This window comes from Phlebotomus papatasi, chromosome 1 (assembly GCF_024763615.1).
Source record: "Phlebotomus papatasi isolate M1 chromosome 1, Ppap_2.1, whole genome shotgun sequence".
NCBI classification, from domain to species: domain Eukaryota; kingdom Metazoa; phylum Arthropoda; class Insecta; order Diptera; family Psychodidae; genus Phlebotomus; species Phlebotomus papatasi.
The window spans coordinates 48,765,897-48,786,347 of NC_077222.1; the positions used below are offsets into that span (position 1 = coordinate 48,765,897).

The 20,451-nt window shown below is 32.9% G+C and overlaps 1 protein-coding gene across 30 annotated transcripts; it reads right to left on the reverse strand.

Annotated features, from left to right (window-relative positions):
- Positions 1–5: 5 nt before the first annotated feature.
- LOC129805057 (TAR DNA-binding protein 43-like) lies at positions 6–16,091 on the reverse strand. 30 transcript variants are annotated; one of them, XM_055853020.1, is made up of 5 exons: positions 15,505–16,089; positions 14,814–15,449; positions 9,792–10,004; positions 9,488–9,714; positions 6–161 (listed from the first exon to the last, which is right to left on the reverse strand). In XM_055853020.1, the coding sequence occupies exons 1-5, from the start codon at positions 15,749–15,751 to the stop codon at positions 138–140; spliced, it is 1,347 nt and encodes a 448-aa protein (XP_055708995.1). In that variant the 5' UTR covers positions 15,752–16,089; the 3' UTR covers positions 6–137. The 30 variants fall into 30 exon arrangements, with proteins under 30 accessions (XP_055708995.1, XP_055709002.1, XP_055708987.1 ...); XM_055853027.1 differs by having other exon boundaries at positions 9,816–10,004; positions 15,502–15,810; XM_055853012.1 differs by having other exon boundaries at positions 15,502–15,810.
- Positions 16,092–20,451: the final 4,360 nt, after the last annotated feature.

Sequence of the window (20,451 nt, forward strand, 5' to 3'; positions counted from 1 at the left end):
TGCAAAAATACACTCGGTCATTCTCTTTCCCAAACACACTTTTTTTTTTGGAGCATTAAACACCACCAATGTCACCTCTTAATCGCTCAAACACTTTCAATATTAATATTTCGTTATCATCACAGCAGATAATTTGTCTACAAGTCCCACCACACATGAAGCTGAAAATGCATATTTCATAGAAGAGAAAAAAAGTAAATAAATTCATGAGAGATATGGGATAAAAACACATCATTTGCCCCCTTTCAGCTCACCATTGTTCATTATAGAATGAAAATACAGACCTCAATGAGCGCACCCTCGCTTCACAATTAATTTTAAATATACTCACGTCACTCTATCAAATTCATCACAATCTCCTGCCCTCACAAAAGCACCACCACATCCACTTTTATTATGATTTTCAAACGAGACTTTTGGGGGGAGGGGGTGGGATGTCTGTATATATATTCTTTTTTCACCTCATTCTTCTCACAGGGATGTTTGAGGGAATATTTTCTCTGTATTACACTTGTGGAAAAATGCTCGGAGGTAATTTCTCTAAAATACATCTTCATCCTCCACAGAAGAAGCATTTAGTGCAGAAAACAGTAAAAGGGCATAGGAAAATGAGTAGAGTCACGAAGGGTTCAATGGATTTTTTTTGGTAGATACTTTTTTCTTCGCCAAGGGAGGAAATCTCATATTGAGTGGTGTACAATTTTAGTAAAAAAAAACATGGAAAAATTAAATTTTGTAGGGTAAGTGTGCCAAATTCCGGCCAGCTTGCAATTTCGGCCACCTTTTTTGTTCCTCGAATTTCCATGAACTTTTAGATTTTACGTCTAGAGATTATACAATGCAAAAGAATAACAAAAAATATCGCTTCGACAAACGAGATGACATGAAAAAGATATTGAAAGAATTTCCGAAGGGCAAAGAACTATGAGAATGAAGGTGGAAGAAATACGGCACCAAAGCTATGTCTATATTTTTATTCATTTTAAAATGTATTCAGAATGATTTTAGAGTAAATAAAGACGATAAACTCTTTACAAGGTTCCAAGCAACACTCTTACAAAAAAAAAGAATTAAAAAAAATCAATTTGTATTTAAAATATTACATTTCAAACTTGAGACTTTGACGCTTGCATGCAACTATGCCGAAATTTGGTACACTTACCCTAAGTAACGGCTCCGGCACACCTTTTATTTAGATCAGGACAATTTTATGAAGTCGAAATTCACATCTCTTTCTTTCATAAAAGTTTGGCATATGTCTATCCCACTCTTTTGCACTCTTCTTCTTCTTTTAAACATCACATCAAATTCAATTTAGTTCAATCTAATTTTGAGACCAAAAGAGTAGGATAGACTTATGCAAATCTTTTGAAAACGAAAAGGATGTGAATTTTGATTCCATGAAATTATACCGTGCTAAAAGGTGTGCCAGGGGCATAAAAATCTCAATTTTATAAAAATGAGTCTGATAAATTTACATAATTATAATGTGAATATACAGTGCTGTCTCGCTATATGCACAGTTTGGGTACTTTTTTTGACAGTTCTCTCTCTGAATATGCACAACTTTTTTTGAAATTCCCAACGGTTTTTTTCTTTCTTTTAAAACATTATTATTTTTTATTGTTCTAGAATTCCCCGTGTTATTTTAACTATAATATGAGACAGAAAAAATAAAATTAAGATAATTAAAAACGAGAAAAATTAGTTACCAAGAAAATAATTTTCTTTATTACTTTGTCAAAATGTAAACAAATTGATTTTGAATGCAACCGACACAAAAGCTGTGCATATAGAGAGTGTGCATATAAAGAGACAGAACTGTACATGTAATTTAAATTTTAATAATAGCACTATCACCTAGGAGGAAGGGCCTTTGAAATGAGCTACCTTTGAAATCGGCATTCTCCTAATTTCAATAGAACTGGACTTTACTATACAGTAGACTCTCACTCAATCGGCTCTTTTTCAATCGGGCGTCAAATTTTGTTGACAATTTTCACGTTTAATTATGAAGCTAATTCGCTCAAATTCGCTGTAGTTCTTCCTATTTTATCGTGAATCTTTATAATTGAGCGCTTTTTGTGGAATTTACAAAGGCTTTGACGCTCAATTCTATCGCTAAACCGGATGACATTTTGCCCCATATTCTCGATTGAGAGAGAGTCTACTGTAACATAACTCTGCTCGACAAACAAATTCTGAAGCTAAGTTGCATTATGAAAAGCCTCAATTCCTTGTGAAAATAGGAGAAAATCCTAAATTATTTTAGGCGATCTTTTAAGCGATTGAATCTGTTTAATAAATCGATTGTAAACCGGTAATCGGTAAATGATGCTAAATGATTTGAGGTATAGCGTTTAACCCTTTAACGACGAGACACGAGACACTTTTTTTGGACTGAAAACCAACAATAAAAAATAAATTGGGAAACATAATGAATGATAAGTCTTATATCTAACCTTGGAAAGTGCAACAGAGTCTGATTGAACTTCTATGAACGATAGGCACAAAAATAGCCTAAAAATTTAAGTAATTTTTCTGACAATATCAATGAATAATATTTTTCGCTTTAATGAAAAATATTACGTTTGAGTATTGTAGTTTCTTTTTCCAAAACGGTTTTGCTAAAAAAATTGGAAGTATAAAAAATAATTTATAGTAATTTTTCAATATGAGAATTTAAAAAATAGTCATTTTTGAGCTTAAATTTACGATATAGCAAATAGCTAAAGACTTGCAAAAAATATTCTAGATTCCTTCAATTTTCTACTTTACAATTATTTAGAGACATAAAAAAAATAACTTTAGGTAGTCAGGAAAAAAAAATTTATGGGACACCGGTGTTCCAATCGTCCTTAAAGGGTTAAAGGTTTCTACACGTTGGGAGCTATTTTCGTCAAACGACAAAATATTGACGTTTCAACCTCCAGCGCTGCAGGCAATTCTGGAACGCTTTGCCATCCCCTTTTTATTTCAGTGTCTCTTCTGTAATATATCTTCTGATTGCAATTCATGTTGGATCAAAACCGCTTAATAAATCATCGTATTTTTAAATGCTCTCCCCTATTAATATTTTATCACAAAGTCAAAATTTACATTTTAATGATTTACCTAGAAGTCTTATCTGATTTTTTTTATCACTAACACTGTCATTGATTTGTCAAATGAAAATTCTACCTAGCCTCAAATAGAAATAGGCTTATTCTCGAAAATATTTAACTCATAAAATTTAACGGCAAACAGGTAAGGGAAATTATATGCAAAAAGAAACTTTAATACATGATCCTAAACATGTTATGTATTATAGTTTAAGATTAAAGCTATACCTTTTACATTAAATTTTACGAATTCATAATTCTCGAGGATCAACCCGAGTTTATTTGGGGCTTTAGAATATTGTTGATATGTTTTGAAACATTTTTAAGCTTCATTTAATTTAAATAGCGTAGAAAAATGAAATTGTGGCATTTTCTGGCAGTCGTAAACACGACATTCTTTTAAAAAATAATATGTGGAGGTGCGGCTACTTTGAGCTGTGGCGTTACATGGATATACGATTTTTTCGCCTACTTCTAAATTAAGCTGGTTCTTACAATAATTTTATTTAGATCCACAATTGTTTTGTCTATACAAATTACATTATATTAAAACCCAGTTTACTTTAGGAATATGCAAAAAAATCGTATAACAATGGTGCCCCACAGCTTAACCCTTTAACTACGAGACACTTTTTACGGACTGAAAATTAACAATAAAAATTAAACTGAGAAACATAATCAATGGTAAGTCTTACGTCTAACCTTGGAAAGTTCAACAGAGTCTAATTTGGTGTATTTTGTGCTTCTATGAACGATAGGGACAGAAACAATAACAATAAATAATATTTTTCGTTTTAATGAAAAATATTACGTATGAGTATTGTATTTTTTATTCCCAAAAGGGTTTTGCTTAAAAAAATTGGAAGTATAAAAAATAAATAATATCAATTATGACTTTTAGAATTCAAAAATTCACCATTTTTGAGCTTAAATATTTACTACATATCAAATAACTAGACTTGCAAAAAATATTCTAGATTCCTTCAACCTTTTACTTTCCAATTATGTACAGACATAAGAAAAAAATAACTTTAGATAGTCATGAAAAATTATTTTCTTTATGGGACACCGGCGTTCCAATCGTCCTTAAAGGGTTAAAGAAGCCCCACCTCCCCTTAGCGACTAATGGCCTCTACACACTAGAGAAATTTATGTCAAAATTGAAGAGTTTTTTCTTCACAAGAGTAAGAAATTTGCTTCAATATGGACATAAGTTTCTCTATTGTGTAGAGGCCATAATGGAAAATGTACACCACATTGAAAATATCCATTCCCTTGAACCTTTACCCATTCACCTCGCTTTTCCGACTCATTTTCCTCATGTTGAAAGAAGAAAAGTGATAAATGAATTGAAATTATTCATAAAGTCGCAGAAGTGGAGGAAATATAAAATACATTTTTAATTTAAAAAAATAAACTGAAAGGATAAAGGCTATAAAAAAAATATACCCAGTGAAAACATTCATCATGAAAAATCACTTCTTTCATGTGCAGACATCAAGAATATTTTATTGTAATTATGATTAAAATTTGTAGTTTTTTTTATCATCATTTCTATCATATTATTACAACAGAATTATTCATTCATACATCTAACAATATTCTCATACAACTTCTCTTGTTCTGTTGTAATAATATTTTATTATTATTAAAAATTTTTTTCTTTGTTTCTCTTTTCCTCAAAGTGATACATTATACATAGTCACCTCACAAATGAATGAAAGAAATAAAAATTCTTTTACACAATTTTCCCTCAAAAACAAAAAAAATCATTTCTCACCCAAAAAAAAAATCTTTCAGTTCTTCCCCAATACAAATAAAATAGTTAATCTTTTACACTGAATGGAAAAAGATTCTCTACAAATTTTTCTTAATCTCTATCAATTAGTATTTTGTTGTTGTATATAATCTTATCAATTTATATAAAATTGCGTCATCATTATTAAACTCTCAATTTTACTCGCTCTCTCTCTCTCTCTAATCAATCTTTCTCAAATGAAATCAAATAAACTTTTATAAATTATTATTTTTTTTTCATTATTTTACTCAATTTTGTATATGGATAATACAATCATCAAATTATAGAACTCACAACACTTGCAAACAAGTAACTCATGTAGTAGCAACTCTCCCAAAAAGAATACTAATATTATTTTTTTTTAATTAAATAAAACTTAATCAGAAGAAAAAGAACTAATATGAAAAAAAATACAAAATCATCTACCACACTCATTGTTGATTAGTGAATGATAAAATGTACAAAGATGCTCTGTTCTCTTTCGACACCATTGCTTTTTCTCTCTTATTTGTTTCTTTTTTTTACCCTCAATAAAAGAAAATGATCATTTTCTCATTCGCCACCCACCACCCTAAATAAGAAAAGAAAAACAGATACGCCTTAGAAAACACACAAATTCTTCTCTTTCAGAAATGTCTGATAACGCAAAAAAAATCAACAGAAAGATTAATTGATCGTGAGACACAATAATCACTTTCACAAATTATTTTGTTCTTTCTCCTTCTTTTTTTTATCCTCAAAATAATTTTTTTAGAACTTCTGTGTGTTTCTCTTTCGCTCTTTCGTGCTCTCTCTCTCTCTCTTTCTCTCCAACTTTCTTCCTTTCTCACTATTATCAACAACATTATATTTCACTTCTCAATTATATTCTTTCTCTTCCTATGCCACAATAAAAGCCACTATTATGTCCAAAGAAAAAAACAAACTTCCTTCTATCCTAGAAGAAAAAAAAAGACAAAAAATAGGGCATGGGAAAAGTCATTGCAAAAATGTTAAAAGGGCTGTTGAACATATGACCTAACCATCATTCGTTTTTCTTCTTTCTTTTCTAAACACTATTTAAAGACGCTTTACTTTCACTCGCACTAAATTTTTCTTTTATCAGTGCACCCACATTCTTGAGAGAGGAGAAGCTACTTTACAGAAAATTCTGCTTGTGTTCTGGACCTGGTTGTCCGGAACCTCCTTGTTGTCTCGACCAGGGTTGATTTCCACCCTGAAATTGCTATTTTTTTCATTTACACGATGAATTTGATTTAACCAAGAAACAACGCCATGAAATTGTATATTGAAGAAAGTCACATTAGATTAGGATTTCAAAGCACATTGTTAGAATAGAATAATAATATGGCTCCAAATTGATGTAGTGGCATAATATGGTAAATACAAAAATATGATTGGATTCTGCACTGAGAGAAATCCGAAAAAAGTTAAAATAACATTCCGGAAATGTTAATTTTACCCTGCAGTATTGATCTAAAAATCGGTGTAAATATTAACCTTTTTAGGTTATTAGGGGTTAAAGGTACTCTTTTTCATGTTATTTTTACCCTTAATAAGGTGTAAACTTAACATTAAAAAATGCTGATATATTTTTACACCTAAAAAGTGTTAAATTTCTAAGGAAAAAATGTTAATCGCACTCTCTTTTTTTTCTCAGTGTGAAATGAATTGTCGAACTATTAATTCAATTATTTAATTTAATCATTTAAACGCGTCTTTAAATCGTGAAGACTGATTAATTTTTATTATGATCGTATAAAATGAAAAGGAAATATGTTACCACTTAAAGAGAAGTACGGGAATTTAATTCAAGTACAAGTTAATCTCACATAAATTTCGTTACATTTTGAAAAAATCGTTCGAATTTGGGAGATCAGAAAATGTCAAAAATACACCCCAAGCGTTCGAATTTAGAAGACTCTACTCTCTACTGTATTTCGAGTTGCAAACACCTCGAGTTGCATGCACTCTGGGGTTAGCTATAATGAATCTCAGCTACCATAAACTTATCTGGGTCTATCACTGCTAATTTTTTATTTTAAATATCAATGCGGGTGACTTTGTCCTTCGTGAGTGCCCTCTACTGTTCTTAAACTTTTCTTTAATTCTCATGCTTAAAAAAGGTCTTTTTACCGATCAGACATGGTAGATCGGATCGATAAAGACCATTCTTAAATACTAGAATTAGAGAGAAGCTTACGAACAGAAGAGGACGAAGTCACCTACGAAGAACAAAGTCACCCGCATCTCCGGTAGTTTGAGTACAGAAGGCCAACAAATGAAAAAAAATCATTAAAATCGGTTAATAGACTTAAACGAGACCCACCGTTAAAAAGGATTCGATCGCAGATTCAATATACTAAAATTTCATTGAAATTGCTTCATAAACACCAAAAGTGTAATCCGGTCCAGACATTTTTGATTATAGCTCAGGTCAGGGAACATTGAGGGAAGAGTACGACCCATCTTTGAAAAGGTCTCGACCTCAGCTACAACATACTAAAATTTAAAGAAAAAAGCATCGTCTATTTTTCGAAATATTCGACATCGAATTTTCGAAAATCGATTTTTAGATTATTCGGGCCTTCGATAATATCTAATGAAAAAGTGGTGTCAGAAAAGTTGTAGTATTTCACGGCGGCTTTCCAAAACACTGAATTCAAATTCTGACAATTTTAGAACAGAAGATATGTCCATTCGAAAATTCAATTTTTGACCCCTTATAGCACGGGTCAGAGGGTTCAGGGGGGGGAGGCTTAAGTTTTAGATTAGTTTTTTTATCGAAAGTTCTTAGGTGCACCGTGCACCTAAAACATATTAAAATTTGAGCCTGATCGATGCCATGTCATAGGGGTTGAATTATTGAAAAAACAAAATTTGGGAGTGTGTTTCAAAATGGCGGAAGGGAGTTAGGGGGATAGATCTGACATCACCTCTTCTTCTAGCCACCCATCGACATTTAACCTTTGTCGAAAACCGCTTTCTGATATCTTATTCAAGCAATTTGAGAAGAAAAGGGATGTGAATTTCGATTTCAAGAAATTTTCCTGATCTAAAAGGTGTCTCAGCGCTATACAGGGAGTGCCGGCTTGAGTGAAAATGGATTGAAAAAATTTGATGTAAAGTACCTACTCTTGGAAGCTCATTTATAAAATAATTTCTGAAATTCCCCTAAATACATGCAAATATTTTTCTCGCGGTAATTATGAATTTTAGTTCTTTTGAATCGTTGGCACTTAAAATAAGATAAGGCCCAGAGATAATTTTTTTTGAAAGCGGAACTCACTGTAAGTTCTTCTTTACTACATGTTTTATCTTAAGTAAAAGAGAAATATGTCGGTGATTATTTTCAACTTTTGGTTCTTCGTGATATTTTAGTGTTTTTAGTAGATATATTTCAGAAAATTGGTTTTTAAATTGTTTTTTTTTCGTCATTTGTTTGCTATTTTAGAAACCAATAAGAGCGTTCCAGCCGAAGTTTTCTTAATAGAAAAAGGCATTTGAAAATCAATTGTGAAAGCCAAGGCTTACTTAAGAGAAACTGGGGCACCACCAAACACGGGGTACCACCAAACACTGCGATTTTTTAATCGGATATTCGACTTCAGAGGATAAGACCTATAGGAATTTATAGGCACTATAGGGATGCTTGTCCACTGAAGAAATGGTCGAGATAGTCCAAGTAGTTTAGAAATAAAAATTAGTGTTTGGTGGTACCCCGTGTTTGGTGTGCCCCAGTTTTCCCTATAGTTTCATCCACGTTGTGGTTGCAGTATTTTCAGTTCGAATTTCGAAGAATCTCCTCGAATGATATGGTTCAGTTTTATTGTGATGGCAAAAATCAAAGCAGCAGTCCCTTCATAATTCCCTATATAATCACTGAGTAACTCCTTTAATAGGGGGCACCATTGAATTGGGGCAGCTTTAAAATTGAGTTTTTTTCTCTTATTTCTAAATGAAACTAGATCTTATGAAGTAATTTAGCTCAATAAACCAATTGCCAAGCTGAATAATTATATGATGATAAGACTGAACGCCATTTAAAAATATGAGAAAAAAGCCCAATTTCAAATCTGCCCCAATTCAAAGCTGCCCACTACCCCCCCCCAGATTTTTACTGTGGTATTTCATCAATTTTTAAAGCCTTGCGCGAATTCATAGTGTGAAAATTCTCTTTCAATTTTCCGAACAACAACATTTTGCACAAATAAAAAGGTATCTGATTTTTAGCCGAGACACTTTTGGAAAATCAAACCTTGGCTGTGACCTGACCTCACAAGTTACAAAAGGTATGGCTGCGGCACACTTTTTAGATCGAAATTCGCATCCCTTTCTTCTTCAAACAATTTCAATTTAATTCAACGAATTTGGAGTGCATGAATTTTATTTTCATGAAATTTTCCTAATCTAAAACGTATCCTCTCCGTAGTATTACTCTGAGGCCGGAACCATTATAATTCAAAAATGACTTCTAGATAGAAGCTTAAGTACACGGGACAAGATAAAAATTCTTCCAACCAAATCCATATTATGCCATTACAGTCAACAAAAAGCACATTTTAAGAATAAAAAAAAATCATCTTACATTATTTACCTGTTGGCCGTCTCCGCCGCCACCGCCACCTCCTTGGGACATCCACGAAAGGAAGTTCCCTCCTTGTGATGATCCCGGCTGAGCATTGGGGCCACCTGAGCCACCAAAGCCCTGCTCCTGATTCTGATTTTGTAGATTCCCAATGAGACTCCATTGATTGAGGGCGGCGGCGACGAGGGCCGGATTCATCGGAAGTGCATTGATGTTTAATCCAACCCCTGCAAAATCAATTGGGAAAAGACAAATGAGAATGGGCAAATTTGGTAGGGTGATGAGTCAAATGGGTAAAATTTACCAAGAGGATTATTTAAATTTTGACCTTGATTTGATGGATTCTGTCCCTGTGGATTAATTCCAAGTGCTTGAAGATTGGGCATATCCAAATTCCCACGATTCTGATTATTCCAACCATTATTATGCTGAATCGGGGGATTTGGCATGTAGCCCCGACTCTGTGGATAGGAGATGTTCTCCTGTCTATTGATGGGATTTCTTGGATCTGGGGGTACTGTAAAGAAATAAATTCAAGTTGATTTTTCTCATCTAATGGGAAGAAATTAAATAATTCATCTAAGACGTAACGCATTTTTTGATTATATTTTTTTTGCAGTGCATAAATTAATTATATTTAATAAATCTCGAAAATTCATTTTAGGGGAAAGTGGCCTGCCTTTGAATGCGGCAGCCTTTGAATATTTCAATTTTTCTCTTATTTTCCAAAGTAAAAACCCTGTTCTCTTAACTATAGTCAATACAACTAACTATTTTCTATTAACTTCGATTAACAAAATTATATATTTTTTTTGATTTGGGAAATAAAAGAAAAAAAAATGTTCAAAGGCTGCCGCATTCAAAGGCAGTCCACTTTCCCCTACACAGTTTAGAATTGTTCAAGAAAATTCCATATTAACTTAAATTTATCAATCTCTAAGTTTAAGAATTGCAATGCATTTTTGAGAAAATACAAAAAGATTTTACCAATAAATTATGATTTTTTATTTAATATGGCCTCCACATACTAGAAAAATTTATGTCCATGTTGAAAGGTTTTTCCTACAGAATCATAGGGAATGCGCTTCAATATGGACATAAATTTCTCTAGTGTGTAGAGGCCATAAGAGGACAAAATATTTACATCACATGATCATATGTTCCGAAAGAGGTATTGTCAATTTTAAATGGGCGGAGCTTTAAGGCTTTGAGGGTCTCTACACACTAGAGAAATTTATGTCCATATTGAAGCAAATTCCCTACGCTTGTATAGGAAAGACTCTTCAATATTGACATAAATTTCTCTAGTGTAGAGGCTACAACGCGTTGAAAAATTTAAGGTAATTTTCGACAAAAATTGCTTTTTTGAAAGAAATCGTACTACACTGTAGGATAATTGTAGGATTGTAATAGTCCCTTAAATGTAAAATTGTTTGCTTGGGGCATTAATAAATGTTTTATTATTATTATTATTATTATAAAATGTCAAAATACCGCTAAAAGGCAATTTTCAGTACACTCTGTCCCGGCATTAAGTCCTTCGGGATTATGCACGTGACAGAATTATGCACATACAATTATGCAAGTTTGCCTACCATTGGGAGTCAATTTATGAAATCATTTTTGAAATACGCCTGAATGTATACTATTTTGTGACGCGGGAAATTTGAAGACACTATGCTTATTCTTCAGAATAAAACTTTAATTTCTTTTATTAAGATAAAAATTTTAAATATTCTAACCATTTATTGAACAACTCTGGCCAAAAAGTACTATTTATTAATGCATTTCTATTAAACAATTAAATCTTTTTGCTCTGATTACTTTTACTCCGCGCAAAATTCGTTCTACGGCCAATTTATTCAAAAGAAAGCCCCTGCGAGTATGCAAATTTTCTCGATGCATATTGCCATTACGCGCTTTTTTTCGGTCCCGAAAATGTGCATAATCCAGGGACTGAGTGTATATTTTCAAATCTTCTGTATTTTTCTTGTCGAAATTTATTTTATAGCTGCTACCGTTGCTACATACAATAAGAAGCTTTCATCAATATCTCGGATATTGAACTATTTAGTTTCTGCTTTTGTAAGAAGAACCGTCAAAACTTCATAAATAATGCCAAATATGGGCATAAATTACTTAAATGTGTAGAGGCCATTACAAGAGTGGCTTTTAAATAATTAATTGTAGAGTAATATTTGCTATAATTTTCATGCTTATATAAACTATTAAAACTTCTTATAAAACAAAAATTTTAAAACAAAATAAATATTTTGTATAATGCTAAAATTTCAATGATTTTACTGCTCGCACTCTAAGAAAATTATGCACAATCCATTTTTTTCTACAACAAACAGTGAGAGATATTGACTTCTGGTTTTCAGTGAGCCTCCTCCTAAGTCAAAATTCTTTAGTGAATTAATTTACTTGATTCATCTTACACGCCTTCCAACCCCACAAAAACAAGTTTTTTTTTTTATTTATCTTAAATCATTTCGTTTACTTAGTGGTATGTTTGGAGTTGATCGAAGTGGAAATTTCGTCCCTAAATTTAGTCAAATTTAGATTTATTTGAAAGGTATTTAAAATCCAAATGTGATTGGTTCCAATTGGTAATGAATCGGTAACTGATTTATTGTACAAATATAGTCTTTTAGACGATTTTTAATTTTTTGACCCATCTAAATGCAAAGGGTAAATTTCGATCTTCGGTGACCAATTTTAAAATGACACTATCTCGATATCAATCTCTTTCTTTTCTCCCTTTTTCTCAATCGTTCCCTATCCTCCTCATCAAATGCGTCAAAAAATTTGAGTTTTTAATTTTTATAAAAATTGGATTAGCCGATTTTGGCCCTTTGATCAGAATAATAACCACCTTGATTTATGCAAGGCCAAAGATCAAAATTAGAATTTAAATCTAATCTAATCTATTTAAATCTGTAGGGGATTTCTGTAACAATATGACCTTGTCATATGACAAATTTTCGTAGTACATTCAGGAGCAGCGTAACATTAAAGCTCAATGAGTATCGAATGGCCATTGAAAGTAGATTTATGAAGCTTTTTGTAACTGATATTAATCAGATTATCGGAATTTACTACATAGTAAAAAATTAAATTTGTCATAACATATTGTCACACTTTTACAGAATTGTCCTACTGGACACACATAGGACTTAAGCCGAGAGACGGCTTAACGTAGGGGAGACTGGGGCAAAACTTGTCAAAACGTATATATTTAATTCTTTCACGAGCTCTGAGAAAACTTAAACGTTTTATAATGAGTAGGGTAAGGGCTCATAATTTTGGACAGTCTGCTTATAAGCATCGATGTTCCAAGTTTGAAGTGCGATATTTTCGATACTAATTGACTTTTTTTGTTACTCTCTTTTCAGAAAGGTTGTTTAGAAACTTAGCAAGCTATTTATCGTCTTATTTTTACTAAAATTAGTTTTAATACGTTTAAAAATGAATTGATATGTAGAGGTGAATTTGGCTCTTATTTTGGACAACTTGTTTATTAATTTGGACAACTTGGCTGTAAATTTGGACAGCTAATCCGCCTCAATAGGATGCCCATTGTTCTTCATTTCATGAACCAATCTTACAAAGTCCTCTTCCTGTTCATGTAAAGGAAACGTAGAATGTCACAAGAAGCCCGGAAACTTTCCATATCATTCATTAAAGTGAGTTGACTTCGCTACTTCAAATACGTGTGGATTCGCTCATTCCCTGGCCTTTCCAGGAGTCTTTCAAGGCTTTTCTCGCTACATCTCTTTCGTAGAGATGATGCTCCTTTGTTTCTCCAGGCATTTGTCCAACCTAGTCATCACAAAAGCTAAAACTTCACGAAATTTCGTGAGAAAAACACCTGTCCAAAATAAGAATCATAACCTCACTGGTGAATGTCTTAAAAAATTTCCAATTTTTCACACGAAAAATATAATTCACAAGGCAAATCTCACTTCAGGTCAAATGTACAAATCATCAGTAACGTGAATCAACACAATATTCAATGAATATTCAATAATATCACTCAAAAACAGCGAACAAACTTTGTTAGTACTTCACCAAAACTAAATAAGACTGAAGTAAGCCACGAAGTTCTGTCATATTTCTCGTAAGCAATGGCTCACACTGAATTTTCAACAAAGCAATTTCAACTCAAATCATATTCAAAAGAACAAATATTTAAATGGAATTCATTATTCATCAAATATTGGAATAAAAAACCATAATTTTAATCAATTTATTTTTAGTGTCCAATTTTACCCTCAAAGTGTCCAAAATAAGAAACTGGGCAAAATTATGAGCCTTTCCCCTATATTCCTAGAGGAAATTTACTGCTCTACAACATTGCAGAAGACTATTTTCCTCTATCTCGAAATAAATGTGATTTTCGAAACATTTTCTAAAAGTCGATTTTGTTGGAGATTCTCAAAATTGCTGGGGCAAATTTTGTCAGTCTTCGGATAATTTGTGACATTTTACTCTCGCAAACGTTAAAAAATATCAAATAGATATATTTTTATTGGAAATTGATTCCTCTACAACTTTGTCAAAGATAATTTTTCTCTATCTTAACGAAAAATGTGCTTAAATTGTGCTGATCAGTATTGATATTTTCTGTAAGACAAATATCCCAAAAATAGGGCTCAAACTTTCATTATTTTTTTATTTTACAAAATATTTCCTCGAATCCCATAAACGTTGTAAGTTTAAGAAGGTTCATCAAAGCTATCTATAATAAAAATTTCATGTTTAGTCTCTTTTATTTTAGAAAATAGTGAATATTGAAATTTTCATTTTGACAAATTTTGCCACAGTCTCCCCTAATTATAGTCAAAATATTGATTTGGCCGAGGGGTGAATTATTCAAAAACTAATGAAAATGTATCTGATGATTATTTTGATTATAATTAAGTTAGGCCATCTCTTGGCTTAACAATAGCTTTTGTTTGTAAACATGTTTTCAAAATTTCCCATGAGAATGAACGAGATGACTAGATCTATGTTTCATTCACTCTCATTGAAATGTCAAAAACATGTTTACTAAACAAAAGTTATTGTGCGTTGGGCATAAAGCTCATTCTCGTGAGTCCGAGCACCTCGCAAAGTATGGGAATGGGACGCATTGCTACCATTTTTTCAGTACAAATTTCCTGCAACTTGAGATTTTGGCGCTGTTTACTGTGATACCTTTGCATATTCTATAAAATAGCACTTCTTGATAAAATGACCACAACTTTACAATTTACAATACTGAAGTAAATTCGCAAAATATTAAAAAAAAGTTTAAAAAAAAATACAACAAAAAACTTACCAGAGCCGCGTTGATGATGCGACGGTGGTCCAGAGGTGTAATTGGGATTGCGATTCTGTTCAGACTTTGGTGCTGCATTGGACACCCGCACCGATACACCCTTTATAATGTGATCCTCACCACATAGCGACTGAGCCACTTCGGGATCCAGGAAGGTGACAAAGCTAAACGCACGGAAAGGCTTTGGGATAAAGACATCAGTCACTTCTCCAAATTTCGAGAAATAATCCCTCAAATCATCCGCTGTGAGATCCTCAGAGCATCGTCCGACAAACACTTTGCAGGGAACCTGCTGCACCATACCCTCCTTGGAATTGGGTACCTTAACTTCGCACCAGCGATTATCAATGAGATGTCGCTGGGCCAGAACTCGCATCTGTGCTTCGTAGGAGCCAAAACGTATAAAACCAAAGCCCTTGGACTGTCCCGATTTAATGTCTTTCTTCACCTGAGCCATTAGCACCTCACCAAATGTCTCAAAGTACTCCCTGAGACTTTGTTCAGTGGTCTTCCATGGTAACCCGAGGACAATTAAGTCAGTGCATCGTAAACGCGTTTCCATGCGCTTTGTCTTAGCCGTTGAATTCTCCAGATGATCATCACTCTTCCTCTTATTCTCTACAATGGACGTTACGGCTAATGGTTAGGGGGAGATTGCAGTGATACTTATCATTTTTGCCATATTTACCACCTTTGGGGAAGACACAGAAGTACACCTGGCTACCCCATCCGCTTTCCGGAATGGGCGGATGGAGACGACCCTCATTGAGGCGCACCCCACGAATAGCGCGTGAATCTGGATTGCGGTACTTGAGGCCACATGTACCGGGAAATTGGGCCTGAAGTGTTGACAGAAGAAGCGTCCCATCCTCCTCCACCGGCAACTCAATGGGCTCCTCGCCCTCTTCCTCACTCACTTGCAGAAACTCAATAGACATATCTATTGCTACTTTATAACTATGGGCGTTGCTTTTTAGGAAGGTATTTTGTAATTTTTTTATACAAAAATTGAGTGTTTGGGGAGGCAAAAGTGAATCAATACAAATGTGAGGTTATGCACGAGCGCGTCAGTCTACACAAAATTCTGCACAATTTCTCCCTTTCAGCACACACCAAACACACTTATCACGCACCGTGTTAACTTATCCTTGGGGATATTGTCCAGCAAACTATCTAAAATCCCGGGAAAAGTGCAAAAATACAACTATTTCTCACAGTCACACTCACTCCGCAAAAAAATCTCTGACACTTCCATTCAACCCGACAGGACACGCATAACTCACATCGTACTCCTCACGATATGCAAATGCAACGCTTACATTTATAGCTTTTGTTTACCAGTCGAGTATGAATAGTGAAGTGCTATAAAAATCAAATATATAAAATGAATTTGGCATGCTAACGATGTTTCTAGATTTTTTTTTTAGTAAATGCTGGATTAATTCCTGACCTAATATTTTTTTGATAAAAAAAAATCCTGAAATTTTCTCACTGGAAGTGTGCAATCAAGAAAGCAATAAGTTTTTCGGTTATCTTTTGTAGATTTGAAAATACCAAATATGTTCAAGTGAGAATTCAAATAAATCCACTTAATCTTCTATAAATTCAATCAAATAGAAACAAGAATTTTTGTGTAAAGGTAGGGGAAAGAAACCTGCCTTTGAATGCGGCAGGGTGGCAGAGCCTTTGAATGCTTCAATTTTTCTTACTTCCCAAAGCTAAAATTCCATTATGTTAATCGAAGTTAATAGAAAATAGTTAATTTTTCTAAATAAATAAAAAACAATTGTTCACAAAGTACAATTTTTGCTTTGAAAAATAAGAAAAAATTTGAAACATTCAAATGCTGCCATTTTCAAAGGCAGAGCGCTTTCCCCTAATGTGAGTAAAGTACTCAGCAATTAAACTTAATAGATAAATCAGTATCCGGTGGCAGCCAAAATCCCGAAAGCCAAAATCCCGAACGCCAAAATCCTGAAAAGGCCAAAATCCCGAAAGCCAAAATCCCGAATTTTCAAAATCCTGAAAGGAATGAAATTATATGGAGGAAAATGTTTAGAATAATTTCCAAAGACACCGAAGATTTCCCTTTGCCTCCAGCAGCACGTGCGTGAAATCATGGGAGTAACTACGACACTTTTAAGAATTCGGGATTTTGTTTTGGCCCAGTCGGGATTTTGGCGTGCGGGATTTTGGCTTTCGGGATTTTGGCGTTCGAGATTTTGACCGGGACCCATCAGTATCATCATCATTCTTGCCTATACAAGGAGGTACCGGGATTATGCATATTTTTGGAACCTTTGAAACTGATATAAAAAACTGCCTGAAATAACTTTATGCATTACTGAAAATTTGCATATTCGGCGGATATTATCGGATTATATACGCATATTATCCGTTCCGTAGAAGATTTCTTTCAAATAATGTAAGAATAACTCCGTAATAATATGCAAAATATTGTTAGAGCTGATTTTTTGGCAATTTACAGCAACAATTTTTCATGAGATATGAATTTCAAATTTACCACTTCAAACAATTGAATACTAAGGTCAAGTTCCCTCAAGTCGACCGGTTCCTTGACTCGGCCGGTGGTCAATATTTGAATGTTTGATGGTCAATTTCTATGAAATTGTCACTGATTCATATTATTTATGGAATAATTGACCTATTAATGTTAGATCATACGCCAAATATTAGTGCAAATATAAATAAATTGAATAAATAACTCTACCGGTCGAATTGAGGGCACTTTACCTTATTATGGGTTTTTGTAAAATGATTTGACGAAGTAGCCCCTAGTGGTAGGCAAAGATGATTAAGTCTATTTGCATAATAATATTATATACATAATACCGATAATACATAATCCTTGGATCACCTGTAGTTTTCAATTTTTCTTATAAACTTTCAACTAACACCACTAACACACTATACACAATTTATGTCGCCAATTCCCTACGATTGTGTAGGAAAAATCCTTCAATATGGACATAAATTTCTCTCGTGTGTTAGAGGGTGTAGAAGCCATAAGATTACAGTAGACTCTCTCAAATTCGGGCATATAGGACCGAAATGTCAGCCGAATTAGACAGAAATTCGGGCGACATGTGCATATAGATATTGAGTTTACACACTCATATATAACGTAAATTGCATGAAAATCTCTCAATAATGCAAAATCACATCAAAACTAAGACAAACCATGCTAAATTTGAGCATATTTGATTCATTTGATAATCATAATCCAACTTGAAAAATGACAACAAACTTTTTTCAAATGTAACCGCTGCCCGAATTATAAAGTAGCCCGATCTTAAAAGAGCCGAATTTGCGAGAGTCTACTGTATGTTGCAAATTCTAAGAACTTACATATGTGATAAAAAATCTACCCAATAATAGGGAGAATTTTCTTTAAATTAAAAATATCTATGAGAATCATCTAATGAAGGAAAACAGTAATCCTATGAAGCTAACTATGTTGTACTTTACTCACAATATTGTAAAATTTATTACATTTCCAAGACTTGAAATATATTTCAAACATAAACCAAATTTATATTTTGATAATCTGTTTTTGCTTTTTCTTATTCAGATTTTCCAACGAATTGTATCGGAAAGTACTCGCAATTCGCAGAAAAAAACGCATATGGAACAACTGTGCTTTTAAGCACCAATTAATGCATAGAAAGACAAAAGAGGAACGAACCACTCTGATATCTGTCGGGGAGTCAATGCTTTCATTTCTTAATTTTTAATTTAATTAATCCTATTTTATCAAAATAAGAAAAGAAGTTTAACAAACCGTATTTCCAGAATTGTAAGATCCTCATTCCTCGTTAATCATTGCATTGTCCCGATTGTCCCCATTGTCCATTATCTGCAAATCTTGGAAGAGATACTTCGGAAAGGGCAAAATTTTTCTGACTTTCTAACTTGAAGCAGTTCAAAAAATAAAGTGGAAATCAATTTTCTTATTTTATAGTTTTTTTTCATATTCAATGTGAAGTAATGTGTTATTATCAATTCAACAGTAGTAGCAGTAGCATCAGAGTAGAAATATCTGTCATGATTATGAGTGAAGTGCTCATATAGGCATCCTAGGATCGCAATACACCTGTTGAGCCTGTTTTTTTAATTTTATCAAAATATTGTTTGTATTTTTTTATGTATGTAATAAAATATAAATAATATGGGGTGTGTTCTATAATTTTCCTTGGGTTTTCTACCTCTCTCCCCATGTATTCAAATTTCATATCCCAAAAATTTCTGAAGGAATGGTGGTAATAAATGACAAATTCTTAAGCCTTTAAGGATCACACAGTTTTCATAGAACGAAATTTTATAATCAATATAAAACCAACAAACAAAAACCATGAAAAGTGTCATCTAACATGGGAAAATCCAACAAGATAGGATTCGATGGTTTTATTATACCCAACCCATTATACCTTTCCTCGATAGGAATATAAGATATAAATAACCCAAAAATGTAAGGATTTTTTTTTTTGAGAATACAATGAATGATAATTTTCAATATACAGTGCCCGCTCTCTAATCCGGATCGCCGTAATCCGGACGAGTTATCGACGGTTACATTTAAAATCATTTTGAGGTCATGTATGCATGTGTGTTCAGCAATGAAAATGAATTATCCTGTGAAGTTTTTGTTTAATAAATGAAGTACAATAGCATAGAATTCTCTAATTTTGTCTTTTAAAGCTTCTTTAAAACTTTTATTCTAATTCTAGAATAAAAATCTTCTATTATATTTTCGAGACGTTGAACAAATTCAAAAAATCCATCCGGATTACGAAGCGGATATCTGTCAAATTGTCTCCCAATCATCCGGATTACGAAGCGGGCACTGTATTCATAAATATTGTGCATAAGTATTGTAATTTCAATTCCCAAAAGGGTTTTGCTTAAAAAAATATAAATATAAAAAAAATAATAAAATTCAATTACATTTGATATATAGTCTTATACTATATAGTCATTAAAAAATTATTTTCTCTATGGGTAACGGGACCGGTGAGATATGATGTAAAGTGTCTTATTAGTCCTATTAGTGAGTATATCTATAACAATTTCATTTAAATGTTTAACCCTTTAACGACGAGACAGTTTTCGCGGACCAAAAATCAGTAATAAAAATGAAACCAATGAGAAAAATCAGTAAAAGGTCTTATATCTGGCCTTCGAAAAGCCAATAGAGCCTGATTTGGTCTATTTTTGTCTCTATGAACGATAGGGACAAAAATAGCCTAAAAATTTAAGTAATTTTTCTAACAATATGAATGATAATTTTTAATCTAATGAAAAATAATATGTTTGAGTATTGTAGTTTCTTTTCCCAAAAAGGTTTTGCTTAAGAAAAGTTGGAACTATAAAAAATATTTAAATTTTTTTTTCATTATAAGAATTTAAAAATTCGTCATTTTTAAACTTAAAAATTTACTATATAGCAAATATCTGGAGACTTCCAAAAACATCCTAGATTGCTTCAACTTTCTACTTTGCAATTACGTACACACATAAGGAAAAGGTAACTTTAGGTAGTCAGGAAAAATTATTTTCTTTATGGGACACCGGTGTTCCAATCGTCCTTAAAGGGTTAAACACTGCTGAGAGCTGCTGT